This window comes from Apaloderma vittatum, unplaced genomic scaffold, assembly GCF_000703405.1.
Source record: "Apaloderma vittatum isolate BGI_N311 unplaced genomic scaffold, ASM70340v1 scaffold9732, whole genome shotgun sequence".
Lineage (NCBI taxonomy): Eukaryota > Metazoa > Chordata > Aves > Trogoniformes > Trogonidae > Apaloderma > Apaloderma vittatum.
In genome coordinates, this window is record NW_009704174.1 from 19,030 (window position 1) to 39,805 (window position 20,776).

At 37.8% G+C, this 20,776-nt stretch overlaps 1 protein-coding gene across 1 annotated transcript in view; it reads right to left on the bottom strand.

Annotated features, from left to right (window-relative positions):
- Nucleotides 1-20,776, bottom strand: part of FYB (FYN binding protein) — a 43,286-nt gene that overhangs the window by 7,521 nt on the left and 14,989 nt on the right. The window contains exons 3-13 of the mRNA XM_009864927.1: nt 16,748-16,928; nt 15,459-15,534; nt 13,560-13,606; nt 12,058-12,172; nt 10,257-10,413; nt 8,012-8,156; nt 5,131-5,159; nt 3,926-3,995; nt 3,262-3,402; nt 2,572-2,603; nt 1,416-1,521 (exon numbers count right to left, since the gene is read on the bottom strand). Coding sequence (XP_009863229.1) covers nt 1,416-1,521; nt 2,572-2,603; nt 3,262-3,402; nt 3,926-3,995; nt 5,131-5,159; nt 8,012-8,156; nt 10,257-10,413; nt 12,058-12,172; nt 13,560-13,606; nt 15,459-15,534; nt 16,748-16,928 — 1,099 coding nt within the window. The remainder of the gene's footprint in view (nt 1-1,415; nt 1,522-2,571; nt 2,604-3,261; nt 3,403-3,925; nt 3,996-5,130; nt 5,160-8,011; nt 8,157-10,256; nt 10,414-12,057; nt 12,173-13,559; nt 13,607-15,458; nt 15,535-16,747; nt 16,929-20,776) is intronic.

The window sequence follows — 20,776 nt, forward strand, 5'->3', positions numbered from 1 at the left end:
TTCTGCGCTTTTGTACTTCTTTTTCATCAGATTTATTAAGGCTTGCTGATTTTGAAGACCTAAACCAAAAGAATACAGATAAAACCAAGACTAGCAACACAACTGAAGTATAGACAACCTTTCTGATAATTTTAGTGAAAATACATTTGCCTTCAGTATGCCTTTAGTATGTTTTTGTTGCTCTACAGAGAAAATACATGTCTAATAGTGGATAATTCAAGACAATTTGATTTCAAAGGAAACAAGGAACTGGGGTTTTCTCTCCTACTTTTCTTTTTTACTGAGTTCTGATGTTAATGTACCTATCACATAAGTGAATCTAGAAAATAATTTGGAGTATCTGGCTCCTACAGCAAAAAGAACTTTACATCTAGCAAAAATAATTTAGGTAAATGATAACTGTCACTTCAGAATATCTAGGTAAGGACTAATTTTAGTGAAGTCTATGTAACTTTGGGCAATAGGGTGAATAACATGTGTCCTACTGTGGAGGCAGCTGGAATATCTTAGACTTTCATAAAACAGCTTTGTTAGTCCTATGTGCTCACAGAAGACCTTTGTACACTGGGGAATCTGCATTAGAAGACCCATTTCAAGTTCTGTTGTTTTTCCCACATCCCTAATACTGCTGACTTCTGTCAGTGAGTATGGGCAGGTTTCATGACCTAACTGCCCCTCTTGATGCTCTACCTGGGAATTTAAAGTCTGACTGTACCTTCTGATCCTTTCTGATCTCTGTAGAAGTTGTGACAGTTTCCCAGATGATAAACATATATGTGTGTGAGCTAGCTGAGATTTAGGTTAGGAGCCTTTTCCTTTGGATACACATTTCAAAGGGCTCTCTTTGTTTTAATGCATCTAGACTAGACTATTGTAGCGCACTCTGGAGCTCCACCTTAGTGGAGTTAGTGACAACAGAATGTGACATTTTGCAGTCATCTTCACAGATGCATCTGTGCTCATAACACATCTGTGCTCCAGAGAGGGCCATAACTTGCTGGTCCAGGCATAAAAGTTTTCCAAGTTGAAATTCAGGCCTCCAGATGTGTTTCATATTAATAACACCGGCATTATCTCCTTTTCTTTTAAAATACTGCCACAGCTGAGATGTACTTATCTTAACAGTCCCCAGACTTTGATAGGAGGAGGACCGCATGAAGAGAATCTACAATGAATTACCTTTAAACCATGCATTCATTTCTACCTCTTGTCCATCAGGGACTGAATTTACTGAAATTCAAAGCACACTTCTTATTCTATAGTCTACTTATTATTTCAACCTGAAATGGAGACATGGAACATTCAGCTGCTGTTGTCAACAGCAGGGTTGTAAGAACCACAAAGCCTGGCACCACCATACATGAGTAGCCATCTGCCTCTAGTGAATACTTTGGAAATGTTTTATAGTGCATTACAGATTTCTGATGAGGGGAGTAATTCCCATTTTCGCTTGCTGAGGTTCAGGTGGTGGAGGAGGGTAGTCTGAAGAATCTACATCATCATAAACATCTTCGCCACAATCTAAAACAAGAGTGTTTAAAATAATGGAAAATTATTATGCGATCCTTGAGTAGCAAATACATTGTGTTACGATCTATGACAGCATAGCGAAACTGACAAATTATGGCAAGTAGTGTAGCCTTTTACCATGTATAGTAGCTGTGGACTGTGTTTTTTGCAATCTACTGAGCAAAACGAACACTAGCCAACCTTTTCAGAATAAGACTATTAACAGTAATAGGTATTCACTGATATTTTAAGCTTATTAAGCTGAAGGAAGTTTTAGCACATGTTGGCTAATGCAATAGCCTTTGATCTTAATTTTATTGAGTCCATTTCCCACTGTGTTGCATCAAAGTATATTTTTGGAGTTTGATTTTAAGGTACACTCAGGCACTTCTGTAGCACTCTGGTCAATGCAATGTTGCTTAGAAGTGAATATGAATCACACGTGTTACTCTTTAGGCCAACTTGCAATGCCAAAGCAGTGAAAAGAATTCTTACCCCAAGAATATACTTTAAATCACATTCAACATATTTTCAGAGATGAAGTAATTGTTCAACACATCAAATCAATGTCTAGAAAAATCACAGCGGAAGATAAAAGGTTTAGAACTCAGTTGAAGCAACAGCTTCAAAAACTGTAAGAGTTTGCTTTTTGTTCCATGGCTGAGCTCATATTTATAAGTAAAAGTTATCTTACAAAGATAGAACAAATTATAAAAATAACAAGCATCTCATTTTACTTTTGAAGTCACATTAAGGGCTTCTTTCCAAGTGTATCTATTCATACTTGGTGTCAAATAAACTAGTGAAAATCTCACGTAGAAAAATCATAACTCTTAAAACACATTAAATTATTTTCTAGAGAGCTTATAATGTGTATGTGTCTCCTTCTCTGTAGCCAAATCAGTCATAATGTTCAAAACTTGTTTGCTGGAACTGGATGAGCATTGGGAAATCCTGTTTCCTTCCTTGGATGTATTTTTGTGACTAGCATGATACAGAGTAATGTATACAGAGAAAGGATCAGGAATCAATAAGGAGACTGAACAATAGGCTATTAATTACCTTTTTCAAAATGCTTTGTTGGAAGAGATGAGCTGGAGGGAAAAAAAAGTTTATTAAGTATTTATATCACATTAATATGTTTTTCCTTATTTTATAAAACTTGCAACAGAAGGGCTTAAAGTAATCTCCACACATTTTGAAGCTCTGCTGGCACGAGCAATGCTCATGGAGTAAATGTTTTTTTACCACTGAATCAAAGTAAACTGGTTCAGAACTGAATGACAGAAGATGGTGGTAAACACCAGTTGTTGATCTAACCCCGAGGCAAGATAGAAGTAGAAGGCAATCTTTGTATTTTTCCATCTGGCATATTACTCCTAAAATTCAGATTAATGGGACTAGATTTACCAGTTTATCTCAGCTACATCATACAGGTGAGCAAAGTACGTTTCAAGTGAGGATACAGAAAACTTGCATCACCAGAGTGCCACAGAGATGATGAATTAATTTGATGATCTTTAACATTTTTTTTGGTATATTTTAATTACCAGACTTATGCAACAAATACAGGTTGTTAAGAGAAGAGTTAGACCATGCAGGTGAGAAGAAAGGAGGTCAGTGTTTTTGCAGAAAATTGTCATCCTGAGTTGCAATTTGGCAATCAGGCTTCTGTGAGAACATGTTAGTAGCATGTGATCAATGCTTTTTTAGAATTAGTTAATGTGCACTGTGATTTCCTGACACTCTTACAACATATCTCCATTATCTTCTGCCCCATTGACTTGGGTTGTTTTTTCTCGTACACTTTTCTTTTTGACATCTTTGACCTTTAGCCTCTTCAAGATTCCCCAGGACCAGATATCATTCTTATCTTCATCCTGTGATACAGACCTTTGGAGTACGCAGGCAATTATCACAATGTAAAATGTAACATTCTTTTTAAAAGATCCAGCCGATGCACATTATTCTCATTAACACCAACAATGTATGTCCAAGGGGAGGACATTTACATAAATGCTAACAGTAAAACGCTAAACTTGAAATACATATGCTAGGTCATTTGTAGATATTAAGATATATTTGTAGGTATAGATATTAATCTACTGGCTTACTGTTTTCTCACGGTTACTCAACATGCTAGCATTTTTTTTGTTTTTCTTTTTTATTCCTGAGCTATTCTGTCTAGTTGGGAATTCGGGGATTTTTGTGATTGCAGATGCTTTTGCTGACATACCAAAATTAATTACAGAATGAAACTTCTCCAAAAGACCAGATAACCATTTTTTCTTAGCTTCATCCTCTACTCACTTTCTGGTCATCTCAATACTTGCTAATTATGCCTAATTCAAAAACACTAAAAACTGAAATGAAAGTTATTAAAGAAGTAAATTATTTAAATTAAATAAAAACATACCTAGCTGCAGCATCTTCATAATCTATTGCATTACATATTTCTTGATCAGAAGGAGGAGGTGGGAACATCTCTTTAAAAAATCAAACAGTGAATTAATGCATTTATATTTAATGCTGCAGAACAGGATATTCATTGCTGGCCTCTTAAGTATGCCAGATGTGCGTACAGTTTGTGCAATATCCTTGCAAACTGAATCTTTCTGTAAAGCAGCACAGCCTATTTATTAATACAGTGATTTAGACTCGTCCCAGTTGGAAATACCATCCACATGCCAATCACAAGAGCATGAATACTGAAAACAAATACATTTACACTCTATTCAATCCAATTCTAAATGTCTGGTTTTGTCCCAGTCATTTTGATGACTGATGACTTAAATTTTTGTATGTGACTTGAATGATGATTGAAGATGTCAGACCAACATTCTCAGAAAGTGGCATCTTGTGTTCACCCACAGAAACCAGAGGCAAGTGCAATGTAAGCTTCCCACTTTGGTCTCAGTTCTGACCTTTGAGCCCCACCTCCTTCAGTGCAGGGTTAGCTCAGTTTCCATGTCCAATTCTAGCCACTGGTTAGAGCAATCACTGAAATCTGTCCTTAGCTGGCAGCAGCTTCATTCAACACTGCCAGGGAATGCCTCTGCTCATCTTCATAACTCTAAGTTGAGAAGATGAGCTGTGCTCTTGTGATCAACAGAGAATGCTACATAAATATATGTGCTACCAGAGGGGAAGCTGGGTTCGAATGTGTGTTCTTGACAGTGTGAAAATGCCGCAGTCATATTGGCTAGGATTCCAGAGTATTCTGAAACTGAAATTCCCTGTAACTCTGTCAACAAATTGTAGCTTTAATTGGTAGTATTACTGGCTGATTCAGAACTGGATTTCTTCTGCAAAAAACCTTTGCTCATGTGAATGTTTCACAAGTATATTTGTGCTGTTTTGTGGGATGATTTACCTTTGCACAAAAAAAAATCAAGTTTTGTCATCTTTTGGCATGCTGAAGACCAAACTGTCTCACCCAAGTTCCCATAAGTGGAAAAAAAGTTAATCTGGCCAACATACTTCCTTTCTTTGTCTTCTGTTAGCTAACATTTAGCATGGTTATAGGTAATTACTGCATTATTTGGAAGGTGCAGGTATCTGGATTCGAAGGTAAGTAGTACACAGAAACAACACTCCCCACAAAGTATGTGGAGAACTTACGTCCAGCTCCACTTTGTCCACCACTCTGACTAGAAAAGCAAACAAGACATATTAGAGAAAAACAGTTCTACTTTGGAAAAAGAAAACACTGATCACCCATCACCATTGTAGTTATTAGTTCTAAATCTTTTAACTTTGACACTTGTCTACATTGCTAGCTGAGCACCACGAATTCTACAGCCCAAACACATGTTGATATGTTCTATGTAGGCAACAACTAAGTGTGCCAGTTCTTTTTTCCTCTCTGTTTTCACCACAATCATACCAATTTCTTACAGTCAAATACTAGTTACATTCTCATGAATGCTGAAGAAAATACACAATCTAATTTGTAAGTGACCTTTTAACTTTTAGTAGATATAGGAAAAATACTCTTTTTTTCCTTTTGAAATAATTAATTAAAAATCAGAAAAAAGTATTTTAAAATATCATTCACACTGAAAGTGGAGTAAGAGAGGGAGTTTTCAATAACATTCTAAGTTAATATAAAACAAAGGACAGTATTTTATAAGTAAAGTTATGAAGCAAGTTCTCAACTTCATTAAATTGAAGCAGATATTTCCAGCCAGTCAAGGTGTACATTTTCCTACAACCAGAACATTTAGTCCTAACTTTTAGTAATTGTTAGCAACTGCTATTAATTTGCAATAAACTGGTTTTTTCAAGGAAATGCAAATTGGTATCTACAGCTATAACAAATTACTATATTTAGAACATACTTTATATTCCTGTTGATATCTTTAAACAAAAATACAAAATATGACTTAGGATCATAGGATAATTCATGCTGGAAGGGATCTCAGGAAGCCATGTTGTCAGGCTTGATGAGAACAAAAATATAATCTGACTGAACAATAGAGTCCATCCACGCCCTTTAGATTCATTCCTTATGAGGGGATTTTGCTGAGATGAAATGGTAAAACAAATGAATTTATTGCTCAATGCGCTTTCATTGGGTGATGCTTTAAACTTCTAACTGCATGTTTCTGGCATTTCAAGGATTCCGTATAGGACTAATGTTGTAACAGTAATTGAAAGAAACATGATACATTCACAGTAGCTGAGATTATTTCCAGGTCGGAGCCTTACTTAAACTTAGACATCAAAACAAGATGTTCATTGAACTCTTATGCCAAGAAATCGCGAAATACACCAGCCCTAGTCAGTTACTCCTTTTGAAATATTTACAGTACTGCTGATAATGAGATAATACTATTTGATCAAAAGGCTTTTTTTAGTATGGCATTCTTACAGCAGTTTCAAAACATGTTGATGTATATCAGACCTTTCAACAATTCATGCTCATGTACTGAACAGAATGCTATTAATCATTAGAGATGATAAAAATGTCAAAATACAGCTTAAAGGGTTTAACAAATCTGAGCTATTTATTCATCCTTCGAAGTTCTTTACACTGTTATTTTAGTGTGCAACAGTGTGAGTATTCTTGTTTGCTTTTCAATTCAATAGATTTTCTAAATTCCTTGCATTGAGGTGTTTAATTGTAATGCTTACCATAGTGAAAAGGATTAGCCAAAGACACTTCTGCAATGAAGTACCTAATAGTCATACTATCTAAAACCTGGAGCAACTATAGCAACTCTTCTGGCTAGGTAGGATGCTATGACACCAATGTGCAGGGATGAAAACTGATACTGCGCAACCTGGAAAAATATCACATGCAAAACTATATTGGTTGCTTGAAGAATGCCAGCCTGAAGCAGATCTTTCCAAGCACTGTTTCTGGAGCACATGGGGATGTTTGAGCAGCCCAGGATAAGCTGCACTCAACAGCCAAGTGGCTACATTCACTTTATTCCAGCCAGGCCTCTAAGTTAAGGTGCTGGAAAGTAGTGAAAGCAGGTGTAATGGCTGAGTGTTTCAAGATGGTTGTCCTACATATTGAAATCTTTAACACTCGTATGAAGATCTCTTACCTGAATCCCAGGGTATGTTTCTGCACATCAGGATGTGTAATGGAGAATGAGCACTGGTTTGTAGCATAACATGACAGAAGCAGACTTTTACATGAGGTCAGGTAGCAGAAGTATCTCTGTCATGTTGGGTCATGTGAGAGCCTTGACTTGTCACAAGATCACTAGAATACTTCCCTGCCAGCAAGTTTGATATGCTGATAGGCTGCTGGAGACAACACTTCTCTACCTGCAGATCTGTTTGATGTGAAAATTACGGCACACTGAAGTAGGGAGTCTGCAACGTAGCACTGCATTGCAAATGCATGTGAGAGTATGCCATAAAGGAGAAGCTTCTGATGAAGTCAAAAAAATATAGCTCATACTCATCTCATGGGATTTCACAGGCCTTATTTTCAGGATTAAACATGAGCCAGCCTCTCTTCTGAAGAGCCATCCTAGTCATGCTTCCAGAATTCCCTTCTCTTCCAAAGGAAAGAGGTAATAAGACTCAATTAGACTCATAATAAAGCTCACAAGAGCAGTGAGGGTGTTCAAGAGATTTCCAGTGCATTGGGTGTTTCCTTTTAGAGTCTTTTATTCTAGCATGTTACGTATGTGACTTCAGAAGAAAGAACAAGAAAAGAGAGGGAGGGAAGAGAATTCAACTTCCTGCAGGTGATTTGTAATCCTGCATGTTTTGCATTTTGTACTCTTTTGGACTGCAGTGCTGTAGGTCCTTTTCCAATTGTATGGATTCCTCCTGAATATGAGTGTTTATACATGCTGGATTCCAGAATCCATTTTTGTTTCTCTCACTCCTTCACTTTGAATAATTCAGTTACATGTTTCTGATATAAATGGCTGGGGTTCTGTGTCAAGAGTCCGCCTTGTTGTTTTAAAACTTCCCCTATCTGGGCTGACTGAGGTGAATCATTGGTTATTTTTCATTTATTCCTTATACATACCTGCAAATAATGTCTTGCTCTCCAACATCATCATACACTTCTTGGCTATTCTCTGGATGGTTCACAGCAGCTCTGGTAGATGGTTGTTGCTTTCTTCTTAAAGAATCATAATCAATCTCCACTATGGTTATTTTAATGTATCCATCTAAATTAATGAAACCATGCAATTAGGCAGAGATAGTTTTAAAGCTCATGGTAGAGGTATGAGTTCAACAGAAGGTTCAGAATCAGTAATTGAATTATTTTGTATGAACTTTGAAAACTTTCGTAGAAATATATCATTCCAAGCAGCCTCAGTCTGAGTCTCCAACTGTCTACACAAATACAAATCTCAGATCTCTCCCTAAACCCTGTTCAGCTGATGCAACTTCATTTGATTCTCAGCTACAGCAGAAGAATTTTCTATGCGGTCTCCAGGAATCACGGGCAAGCTCTGTTTCTCATCTAACCTTGAGTCCACTGCAGTCTTATGGCATATTTTAGGTCAGTCCATGACATACAGGTTACGACAGGTCATTTGGAGGGAGAGACACTTTGCCTTAATTTTGCTTCAGGTTGGTAGACTTGCTCAGCTGCATTGCTATCCTGTTGTCCCTGGATCTTCCCTAAAAGGATCTGGTTATATTCGGGAATGCAGCGGCTCAGGAGCAACTTGCAGTGGAGCAGTTGGCCTGAGACTGAGAACTGTCTTTGCTGAGGAGAGTTCTTAAGAGAGCATGAATGGATTTTCTCAAAGGTGAAAAATGCTCATGCATTTCCTGAAAATGGAAAATTTCCTACTCCATTGCTTCTGAGTGCTTCCCCCCAAATCTCTAACATTGCTGATTTTTCCTTTTTATTTAAATGACCAGAAGTGATTTTCCTTTGTTGTTTGGTCTTCTTCACAGACCATTACTGGCTTGTGAACATTGAAGGCTGAAGCATTAGTGAAACAAATTCGCCTATATACCATTGACAATTTTGAGTGAGAAGCCTTGTACAGTTTGCAGTGGTGCTGAGGCAAGAAATGATCTATAAAAAGAAAGTTAATTAATTGACCACAGATGCTCAAGAAAATACCCTTTTCCCAGCCCTCATCAAGATTTGTCTTCTGATGTACAAAATGATCCATGAAAAAGACGCATTTACAAAATTACAAAGTATCCCAGAAAAGCTGATACGGTAACTTACATCTTGAGATCATCTGACCAATCCCCCTGCCCAAGCAAGATCCGCTCCAGGAGGCTGCCCAGGACTGTGTCCCATCAGGTTTTGAAGACCTCCATGGATGGAGACTCCACCACATTTTTGGGCAACCTATTCCTTCCTTTGTCACTCTCACAGTAAAAAAGTGTTTCCTGATTCTCAGGCAAAATTTCACATTTCACTCTGTGCCAGTTGCGTCTTGCAATGTCACTGGGCACTGGGCCTTATCTTCTTTAGTCCCTTCTATCAGATATTTATAAACAATTACAAGATGCCTCCTGAGCATTCCCTTCACCAGGCTGAGCAGTCCCAGCTTGCTCGGCCTCTCTTCATATGAGATATGCTCCGGTTCCTTAATGTCTTTTTACATCCAGTAATACAAATCGATTACCTGGTATTGTGCAGTTCTACATGTGTGAACTGTCTTACTGAACTTACTGTCATTTTAGTATCCTTAAAAATCAAGCAAGTGCTTTAAATAATTTTCCCTGATTTTATTAATCAGTCTTTTAATGTCTTTGCTATAACCCAGGAGCCAGGTCATCAACCCCTTATTATAGTCATAGATGTACTGATGATATTTATACAGTTAGAGAAACATCTTGGGATTTCAGACAAAATATAATCTAGAAATTGATTAGAAACTTTCTATAGGAATAAGACATGCATTTAAAGCACAACCTTGTATTTTCTGCTTGCATTTTAGGAACACCCATGCTACTTTTAATAAAGACACGAAAAAATGTGATCCTTTGGTACACGCCCAGAGCCAAATTCGAACAATATTTAAAGGCTGACATGGAATTACCTCTCAAAGTGTCCATGTAGATCCAAATATAATGTCCCTAATGTTTTCTAGTGCATGTCGATATTATATGACATTGTACAGTAACTTCCTACCATGAACTAAGCCTCTCATGACAGCTGAGGACAGGAGGACAATTATTCACTTTGGTGGCCAGCGACTCAGCTTTGGTAAGGCTGCTCCTTGGTGTAATGCTCACAATTTTGCTGTCATACAATGAAAACATTTAGAAGCACAATGAAGAAAGAGACTCACAAGATCCTTTTATCCTGCCCAGCCACTTCCCTTCTGGGTTGTCTGTGAGTCTAATGATTTCAATTTCATCCCCCTGTCTGACCGTCAACTCATTCTTCCCTCCCCTGTAGTCAATGCAAGCTCGTGCCCGATGAAGGACTTGGATGGGTCCTGTTAACTGCAGAGATAAAGCAACAAAAGAAGTCACAGATGTGGAGAAATGAAGTTCTTTGCCAGACATTCAGTCAAAAGAGAAAATAATTGTAAGGATGATTATTTCTTTTGCTGACAGGCAAATAAACAGCCTAGGCAAATAAACAAAAAGGCACCACTCTTTTCCCCAGCTACCCAGTGTAAATTAATAATTGGGAATGAAAAGAGAGGGTGATGGCATAGCAGTAGAGCAGCTGAAGAAGTAACTGGCAAAATTACAGAATTACAGAGACTAAAACCAGCAGGCTAACCTATGAAGCCTTCCACATGTTCACAAAACAGACGTGTTTTAATTCCAGTGGGCAGCTCCATGCAGTTCCAGCAGAACTACTCGTACACGTGAATGTTCATTAACATAAATAAGTCTACCACATAATGCTCTGTGTTTACAGTTCTACTCTATAAATGATCCTACAAGTACTCACAAGCGATGATCACACTGTGTACTGGAGTTCTGGATTCTCTTTGTGAGCTCTTTAGTATACGCAATTGAGAAACCACCTTAGATTTTAGTTTCTGTGGCTTTAAGATACACGTGATCTTGCAGACACATGTTGCTTTTGACAATTATAGACTAGCCAAGGAATATCTATCCTATATAGCTGGTAAGGAAATTGAAATGAAATATATTTGTTTGCATGTAAGAATAGCAACATTCTTTAATGGCCACAAGAGAGCAGTCTACAGTCAGAAAGTGTTCAGTGTACTAAGGCCCACACTTCACAGGGATGGTCTGAAAAACAGATCTGGAGCCCCATAAACACCAGCTAAGCCACTGGTATTTACTATTAGTATTTTCCTTTAATAATTGCTCCTGAATTCATGTCAGTCTCTCCACGGCAGACCAATGCCATGATGTGAGAGAATCACCATGGCTTTACTACGTACAGAGCATAACAGGAAGAGAAACAAAGCTGCTCGCTATGTACAATGACACTGAAAGGAACACAGTGGAGCATTGTGAACACACATTATTTAACAGAACATGACTGGCAGATTCATAAACTGTGATAGCATGCTGACCAGACCACAAACTATATAAAAATGATATGAGCCATAAAGAACTGTCTCATCATTTAGCCCCTAGATTTTGACAGTGACTTTAGCTTCCAACATGTGCCCTATTCCCTTCTTCATTTAGGCTGGAAGACCTTTTAGGTCCCTTTAGATAAAGGCAAGAGCAATGAGTGGCAATAGAATGTTGGAACAACTTAAGGAGTGGATACTGTTGTATCTGACCACAGTGAATCAAAAACCACTAAGTATATGAGATCCGATTCCCACTTTTGTTAAGGATTTTTGATGCTATTCTAGTAACAAAATGCATTTTAAACAGAGGAGTGAAAAATGTTTTTAAGGCTTTAGAAAGAACATGAGAAGGGAATTTCATGAAAACTATATAAGCACTGAAAAAATGGCTTTGCTGACAGTCAAGCATATGTCAAACATAAAAGGGTAGCTTAAACCTTTATTTAGAATTTATTCAGGTGCTTGAACTCCCTACTATAACAAATAGATTTATAGCCAGCTGAAAACCGTATTTTGAACTCAACAGTGCTAAATAATATTCTTGCATGTCTTTGGCCAGATTACAAAACAAGAAGCTTACTTTGAACTTCTTCCTTATTTCATTCTCTTTTTTTTCTTTTTCTTTTTGTACTTTTTTGTCTTGGTCCATTCTTCTTTTTTCTTCCTTGGCCCACTTCTCTTTTCCTCTTGGTGATCTGAAAGTGCATTGCCAGGACTGAGTGTAACAGCGAAGCAAATCTCAATACAACTTTATTAGCCAAGGTTAACAAAGAACTAGGTGTGATGGAAAAAAACTTCTCAGAGTGAAATCAAAGCTACAATTTCTAAACTCCAGTTTGGCTGCAATGGGTAGAGTAAGGAGCCCTTTCTCTTATATTACATATATAATTTAAAGTGGCTGTCCTCAGGAGCATAGTATACCCGAAAACATTATCTGGAGGTAAGAGACTGGCTCTACCTGCGCATGTCTAAACACCTTTAAGCTAATTTTGGCAAGCAAGCGTGGAAACTGGTAACAGTCTAGGTGTTGTGGCACTGAGTACAGCTGTTAAATATTTACCCAGGCCATCAGTGGTGGAGGCAGCCAGAACTAAAACCTGAGCTACCACTGGCTTGTGGTTTTAAACTTAATTCTACCAGTTTACACATAAGAGAGTCAGTCCTCTGCATGGCATCATAAATGTTCCTGTCACACCAAGGTATATTTCTTGCTGTGTTTTACATACTGCCTGGTACTGAGATCTTGTCCTTGGGATGTAATTAAGACTATATATACAGCTCTGCCATTTGCTGCCCGTGGTTTGTCTTGCAGAGCCATGCTACACAAACCCTACTGAGTGAGTGAGGCTCCCTCCTCTTCCTTTGTTTTGGTCCTTTTGCTACATTGATATTAACAAATTATCTATATATAAAAAAAAGAAAGACTGAATGAGGATAACTAGTCATTCCACGTCTGAAACAAGGTATTTTTGTGTAGGAAATTTAAACTGGTACTTATTCCAAGGGAATTAGAACTTTTCTTTGCTTATTGTCATACCGTGAATCTCATACATTTAGATATTAACAGGGCAAGAGACTCCTCAAAGTAAAGGGCTAAAGGGCAGAAGAATGAGCAAAGTTCATGTTCTGGCTCTGTAGCTATTCTAGGAGACTCAGGCCATGACAGCTGTAATTCCAGCCTCTCATAGGAGTTCTGAGTACATTTATCTAGATAGAAGGAAAACAACCACAACAAAAAAAATCTGTGTGGGACCGTTGTACCTAGGGGCTGAACTTATTTTTCCTCCTAAGGTGTAATTCCAAACAGTTATTCCGACACATTCCTTAGATCAGAAATCAGACTTCCCTTATCGTGATCACAGTAACTACATGATTTTACTGTAGTTTTTTCCAGATCAGGGCATACCAGATCTAAGCAGAAGAATCTGTAAATAACCTGACTTTATCTAGGTGAAATGAATGAACACAATAATTCCTGTCAGGGACTGCAGTGGAATCACACTTTCATGCCAGGTGAAGTAACTTTGTTAGCAAGCTTTCAGTAATAAACACACAATAGGTTATAGAATTTAAAATTGCTACCTGATGTCACTTATGTCTTCATACATCTCTCCATCACTTTCTTGGCCCTATAAGAAAAATTCGATTTTCAATGGCCTAGATGCATTTGTAAAGACATGAAGAAACTGGACCTGCTGTGTAAGCTTTATACAAAGTATTTGAAAACATTTACAGCAAAATGTAAATACAAATTTATTTCATCTTCCCAAACCCAGTTACTACATTATTCACAGTCAATGTTTTTTCTGACTTTGTTTTTACAATGCCACAACTATAAAGTCCTGTATTGTTAAAATCACACTACCATGTTGCTTAATCCAAAGTGGATGTTTTAATTGTAGTGTTAGTCCTGGAAAGCAGGACTATTGATTATTGCACTGCCCTGACAAAAGTGCCAGGGATAGCAGTAGTTAAACTGGAGTGCTAATGATCTAAGTGGGACTCAGATTAGCATCCCAGAGATTGCTTTAGTCTTAATATAATCAGGTAGTTAAAGACACTAATACAAACCTGTGCTTAAATGAAAAAAAATGGTTTATGATTAGAACAGAACAAGGCTCTTGTGTCCGGAAAATTTCCCTGAAATGAAAAATCAGTGGAGATAGAAGGGGTGTAGTTCCTTTTTTTTTTTTTTTAAAGGAATTTTTACTGTCTAGCCAGCTTTGATAATTAGTTCCAGTTTGCTCTGCTTACCTGGTTTTATTTCTGTCCTTCACCAGTGCTTCTAGAATTTACTGTCAATATACTGGATTCATTCTGCAACTAATTTTCTCATGCATTGAAGGGATTTTACTAAATTTGTAAGTTTGCGCTAAAAGGATAGGTTTATCACGGAGGATACCACTTACCCTCTCTGCATTTTCATTACCTATATGACAAAAAATAAAACCAAGATATTTAGTTTTTGTGGCACAAAACCAATTAATTCTATCATTACTAATTACAAACTGCTATAATACCAGTGGTATTGGCTAGAAATATATACAGGCTTCTGACTTACAGTGAGGGTATGAATGCAAAAATCAGAGGTTTTCCAGGTTGCTTTTGTAGTATGCTCTGTGTTACAACTATCTACAAAACAGTATATTTGTTTTAAAGATTCTTAAGAGACACTGATGAAGTTACCTATGCTATTTGTTTTCAAAAATGCCTACTTATATAAGTAAGTCACTGTTAAAGACCATGTAAATCCAAACAGATAATCAAAAAACTCACACTGGCTCAACAGCTGAACAAGGAGGCCAAAGTCTCTTTTGCTAAGCCAGCTTCTGCCCTGAGCTGAAGGAGAAGAAACTCTGCGACTGTCTTGTTTCCTACTTACTCTGCAGGTAGTGAGGTAAGAAAAGAGCTTGAGCTCAGTTTTAGCTCCACTGCCCACGCTTCTGTGTGGCAGGGATGACTAGCAGACTGAATGATGCACACTGTGCCTGGCACAGACCAAGTCCTCCTGAGCAGAGTTTAGGAGCCAGACTGAGATTGTTTGCATCACAATCTGCTTCTCTGGCTGCTCCTGATACAACACAGCGACTCACTGCCTCTCACTGAAGGCAGACCACAAAGCGAAAAGCACAATCAACAATTTATTTATTTATTTTTATCAATTATGAAACAAAGCCTGCTTCACAAGAGCACATAAATTCCACTCTGAGGGAGCAGCATTCATTTTGGTTCAGATTTGAAAATCTGGTAATTTATGTTCCCTGCCTATTTCTAAGTAAAAATGGTTTGGGGAGAGTGAAGATATTTAAGGCAGTTCCTGAGAGTCTGTCATAATCATTATAGAACAGTTAGCGTTATGACACAACCGTCCTCACCCATAAAATGACAAAATCAGCATAATCAGTTGGGCGTCAACTCATGAATACAATATGCTTTTGCTTATCTTATAAATACAATATGCTTACAGATTCTTGTATTCACTATTAAATAAAATGTATGCATCTTACCCCGTGAAACAAATTCAACATCGTCATAATTTTCTTCATTGTCTGGGCTTCTGTAAATATGGAAAAAGGGAACATGTGAAACCTATGAAGATGGTTTTATGGTTGTATTTTCATTCACCGTTGTTCTGGTGCTTTTTTCAGCTATTTCACACCATGTCTGACTAGTCTGTTGAGCCCTATATGCTACTTAAGTTCCCTATGAGCTTCCCTAAATTGTTCTTTCTGACTGTGATTTGCTTTGTCATAAGGACACCTTGATCCTAGGTATAGAAGGAGAAAATTAGCCAAAGGTACTCAGAGACCATGGAGATGACTGCAGTATGAAAAACATTATAGACAGGTGGGCTCACTGCATGGAAAGAATCTGTCCGACTTTTTAACCACCTTCACAGGAGCAGGCTTCTTATACTCTGAGCAAACAGAATGTCAGACTTCTGCTCAATGTTCAATATAACTCTAAGACTTGCTCCTTGGCTTGTAGGGCTTAAAATCTAAGCAAGGGACACAAGAAACAGTGGTGTAACATTAGGCCAGGTAAAAGTTCTCTGATGTTTAGATTTAAAAGTGCTGTCAAACTGAGAGAAGCAAGAAATTCAGTAACTGCTGGCTAGAGAGTTGCTCATTTATTCAGGAGCAGCTTGTCTCTGGTCACTTTTGACACTAGAGTGAAGTGTTTTTAACTCTTTGTGGCTGGGAGGTTCCCATTTTGTATGGGAAGAAAAATAAAGAAAGGAACCTAATACGTGACAGGGGCTTCTCAGTGTTATTACAACAGGCCACAACTTGGCTTCTAGTTTCACAAAGAGCACTGAGCTCAGTAACTCCAGTTTGCAAAGCTGCTTCCTGCAGTATCAACTGCCAGACCTGACCCTCATGGTCCTCTTGCCACATTAAAATGCAGGGGCAAACTTCGGTTATTGATTCAACTGATTTTCTACCAGTTTAGAAACATTTAAACACTCCTGGAGTAAAAAAAAAACAATGGGGAGTCTGTTCCCTCCACCATACCCTTACCAACAGGGCAGAAAAAAAGTATTGTTATAGAAGAGACGATTTAAGGAAACAACTGAACAGATGGAAAGTCCAAGTGATTACAAACTAATTCCAGACAGGACAGAGACAGGGTAGGACAAAGAATGTGGTGTGGGACCTCGCTCCCTCAGAAACCTGGGACACCTGCAGCCTTAATCTGCTGCTGCATGAGCAAAGTAATAGGCAGAAGAAGGTGAGAAAATAAACATCTCATGTTTTATGTTCACTTACATTGTTTCAGGGCTAGGCTTGATGTTTCTGGCAGGCAGGGTGGGAGCTGCTGAGGATGGCAGGCATGGGCGAGAAGCTGGTGGTGGAGGTGGCAACTGCCCAGCAGAGTGTGGTAGAGGTACAGATGGAAAGACTGCTGCTGAGGAAGGTGCTCCCTGTTTCAATTCTTCAATTTTACGGTCTGAAAAAAAAGGAGAATAGATTGAATTTATAAAGCAAGCAGCTGAGGAAGTAACCTCACTGTTTGCGTGAAGTATTAGCGTGAAATACCAGTACTACACATACCCCAGAGCAAATATATTTGTTGAACCTGATTCTTAGATATATTTGGCACCTTATCTTACCAGAGTAGACAGCATCTGCCTAAAGTAACGTACTACTTATTGAAGGCCTTAAAAATGTCTTTTCCAAGACATGAACAAGACACAAAAATGTTGATTCATCCAGTATATAAGCTTGTGTGCTTTAAAACTGCATTGTTGTTTCATTTTACGATTTGCTTGAAAAATCAACTGCAGAGGCTCATATATAAGCACTGATGCAATCTTGCTGGAGTATTTCTTGCTCAGAGACAAGAGTTTCAAGGGAAAGATGGAGAGATTAGAAAAATTTGCATTGATGAAGCAGCGTACAGGTCCTGATACATCTTCAAATATATTTGTAATGTAAGTTTTAAAGGGCTGGACTTAACCTTCTAGCAAGCGCATACTAGAAAAGTGGCAGTGTGAGAAGCTACATGGAAGCTACACGCTCAGTGAACAGATGTAGGCTTAAAAACAAGATGATGCAGTGCACTAGGCACAGAAGCCATAATTACATGGGTGAGCTAGTGTACATGTGAATTAAGGCTCCATGTAAAAGCCACATCCCAACCATAATAACCATTGCTTTGAGACTTCGTGTTGAGAGAAGTTATTTGACATAACCAAATGAAATCACTGTTCGGATGCCATGGCTTTAAACTTAGAATTTTGTTTCAAGTGTCATGAGTGGATTATAAACTACCCTCAAAGAATTGTCCCTAGCTCTATGGAGGGAAGTCCAATGAAATCTAAGGAAAAGGAAAGAAAAGCAAATTCATGGTTCATTTAAAATCAATTAGAATCAAAAAGAATCCCCTTGTCTTCTGGAGATTTTCTTCAAGTTCATACATGTGTAACAGAGATTAAAATCTTGTCAAGAAAGAGAAACTTTCACCATATTGGAAAAAAGTGGCTTAAACATAGAATAATGACAAATACTTAGTAATGCTTAATACTGAAACTGAAAGTTTGAAAGAGCTTTCTTTAGCTGCTTGGGAATCTGAAATTCTGTCTGTGGGACAGACAGGAGAAGAATAATTGATAACTACAAGGAGGACCTCTCATATATCACATGAGAATCAAAGATTACATGCGATTGTTCTCTTATTGTAACTGAGTCTCTGAGGACTGTGTGTTTGCACTTAACTCTTCGCAGTCTTTATTCATCCACAGACGTTATCAGCTATAGTCTCTTACTCTTCTACCATCCCTGACAAAGTATAGCACTGACAATCTAAGCATGTATTTGCAATTGAATTATTTTAAGCAGATTCTAACCAAAGAAAGAAGCCAGAAAGGATTCTTCATAAAAGTCATGTTAATTGGTATTAAACATGAGCTCAGTTTTTAAAGTTTTAACAGGAGTCCTACATCAGTTTTTACATGGTTATATTGCCCTAATACAGTTTATAAGACTAAGGTAAAAATTTTGCCCAAGTCTCTGTTCAGAATACTTCTTTCATCTGATGTCTCTTGAGAGCCAAATCCAGGCAATAGGAAACAGCCAGGAAAGGACAACACATGCATTTTAGATTAAGTGTTTATTTTTAAGTATAAGGGCTGAACAACCTGTCTCTTTTTATTTATGTACATTGCTGGAATCTAACAATAACTAAATCATCATATTAACGTAAATGCTCCTTTTTTATTTTCTAACTCTTAGAACTGACTCTTCTCTGTCCTTAGAGCCTTTAGAGTTGTCATTACCTACATTTACTGAAACTGATGTAGGTGTAAAATGCTTCAATTCTAATACTGAAAATAATATGATAGGTTAGGTAGGATGGTGACACTCAAAAAGCTGTTATAATGAGACCCACAGAGCTAAAGCTATCATAATGTTTCAGTTGTGTTTTATTTCCTGTTTTAGTGGAGAATTTCCGTTTGACTCCAGTTCCATATTTTTGTGTCTCTGAGATACTTGGTACTCTGAGGACATAGAAAGACTCTGTGGAGGTAGTGGAACTGAGGTCAGCTCCGAACACTCAGAACAAGAAATCAAACTGAAACTACATCCTGGCTTCACATGTACCCAAAGCACTCTCATCGCAGGAAGCAATGTTAGGGACCATCATTGTGTGGTGGCTCTGACCACTAACACCTCAGGTTTCAAATAGCCTTTTCTCTCTTGATGAGGCTTTAATTTTTTTTCACATACTGTGTTACATTGAAGAAATAGATGCAGAAACTGAAGCTGTTCACAAAGAAATGAAAGAAGAGAGGAAAATGAACGAGTTCCTCAAAACCTGTGCAGCTGTATATGGGGTGAGAAACTTGCCATAGAAACTGTCCATAGAAAGTACCAAATATCCCATTACAATCCTGCTTGTGGTATTAAACTTCTTTAACCATGCTCAGAGCTTCAGCACCTAAAGAACTGCACACAAAGCACTACAAACTCTTCTCTCCTGTTCTTGGGGAACCTTCTCAAACAGCTTCCCACACATGCAGTGACAAAAAGGTCATGTACATTCTTGGAGAATGTTTATTTGTCAGGGAATTCAAAACACTGAAGTTGTCTTGATGTAAAATGAGTGACTTTCATCCTTGCTATTTCTGGCTTATGAAAGGGATATACTGATAGCTTTTGTGGTAGCTAACATAACATCTAGAGAAAGATAGCATCTTCCCTTCATGTCCAGATATTCTGTATTCATCATCCTCAGGAGAAATCAACCTGGTTATAACAGTACTCTGTAATATTTTCCATACCTCTCACTCAAAATGAAACTAGTAAAAAACCCAACAAAGTTAAGTCCAGCTTTTGGGAACCCATATACTCTATGTAGTCAAAAGCAAGTTTCAGGGCAGGATGAGAAAAAGATAGCCATTTGCACCTTGATAGATTTTCAGTGCTCTCCTGAGGTGCTATTATTACTCTGTCCTGAGATGCTAATATGAGAAATATGTGGCAAACTGAAGAGAAATCCCACCAGTGCCTGGAGTTCTCACTGGAGTAAGACATGCATTTTTAAATTGCAGTGATTTATCTTTTTCAGCGCTTTAAGCCATACTAGGAGTTTAATTTGTAGTCTTGTCCACATATTTTAGCAGAATTCCATGGCAAGTCCTTGACTAGTTGGAGGTAATGCTTCAAAAAATGCATTATGGCAGGGTTTCGTCCAGAGCATTAATATTTTTTGATGTGGAGGCTCTTAAAAAATCTGGTAAAAAAAAATCATCTCTCTCTGAAGCAGACTGAAAGCGTATGCCCACTCTTTGCTTGTTGAAAAATCAGTTTTAAATGCATATTCTATAATTATGGTGCATCTATGTATAACTGAAGAATGAATATGTGAGAAAAAGACTGATGGATGAAAAAGACTGATGGATATTTAATTCAACTGTTTTTATCGAACTTACAGGTTGAACTATGGAAAGATGTGCAAAGAAATAATATTGAAATTAGAAAGGAATTCAGACCTCTTTTTTTGAAACTGATCTTATACCAATCCTATAAGCAAGACAACTCTTTTGGTCAGACACCCATAGGTGATGTCATTGCATTTGCACCAAACTGTGTACATTGTGCGGCATTTCATATACTGCAGTCTGACTTTCATGAAAAAAGCACAGATTAGACTACATTTCAGCTGGGCATTGTTCTTTGGTTCTAGGAACTTCAAAAATTGGTTCTTCTGTTTCTCAGACGTGTAAAATACTACGCTATAGTCTTGCTAAAAGAGGAGTCATTTGAGTTCTCTCACCTTAGGAGAGGGGTGTCCTT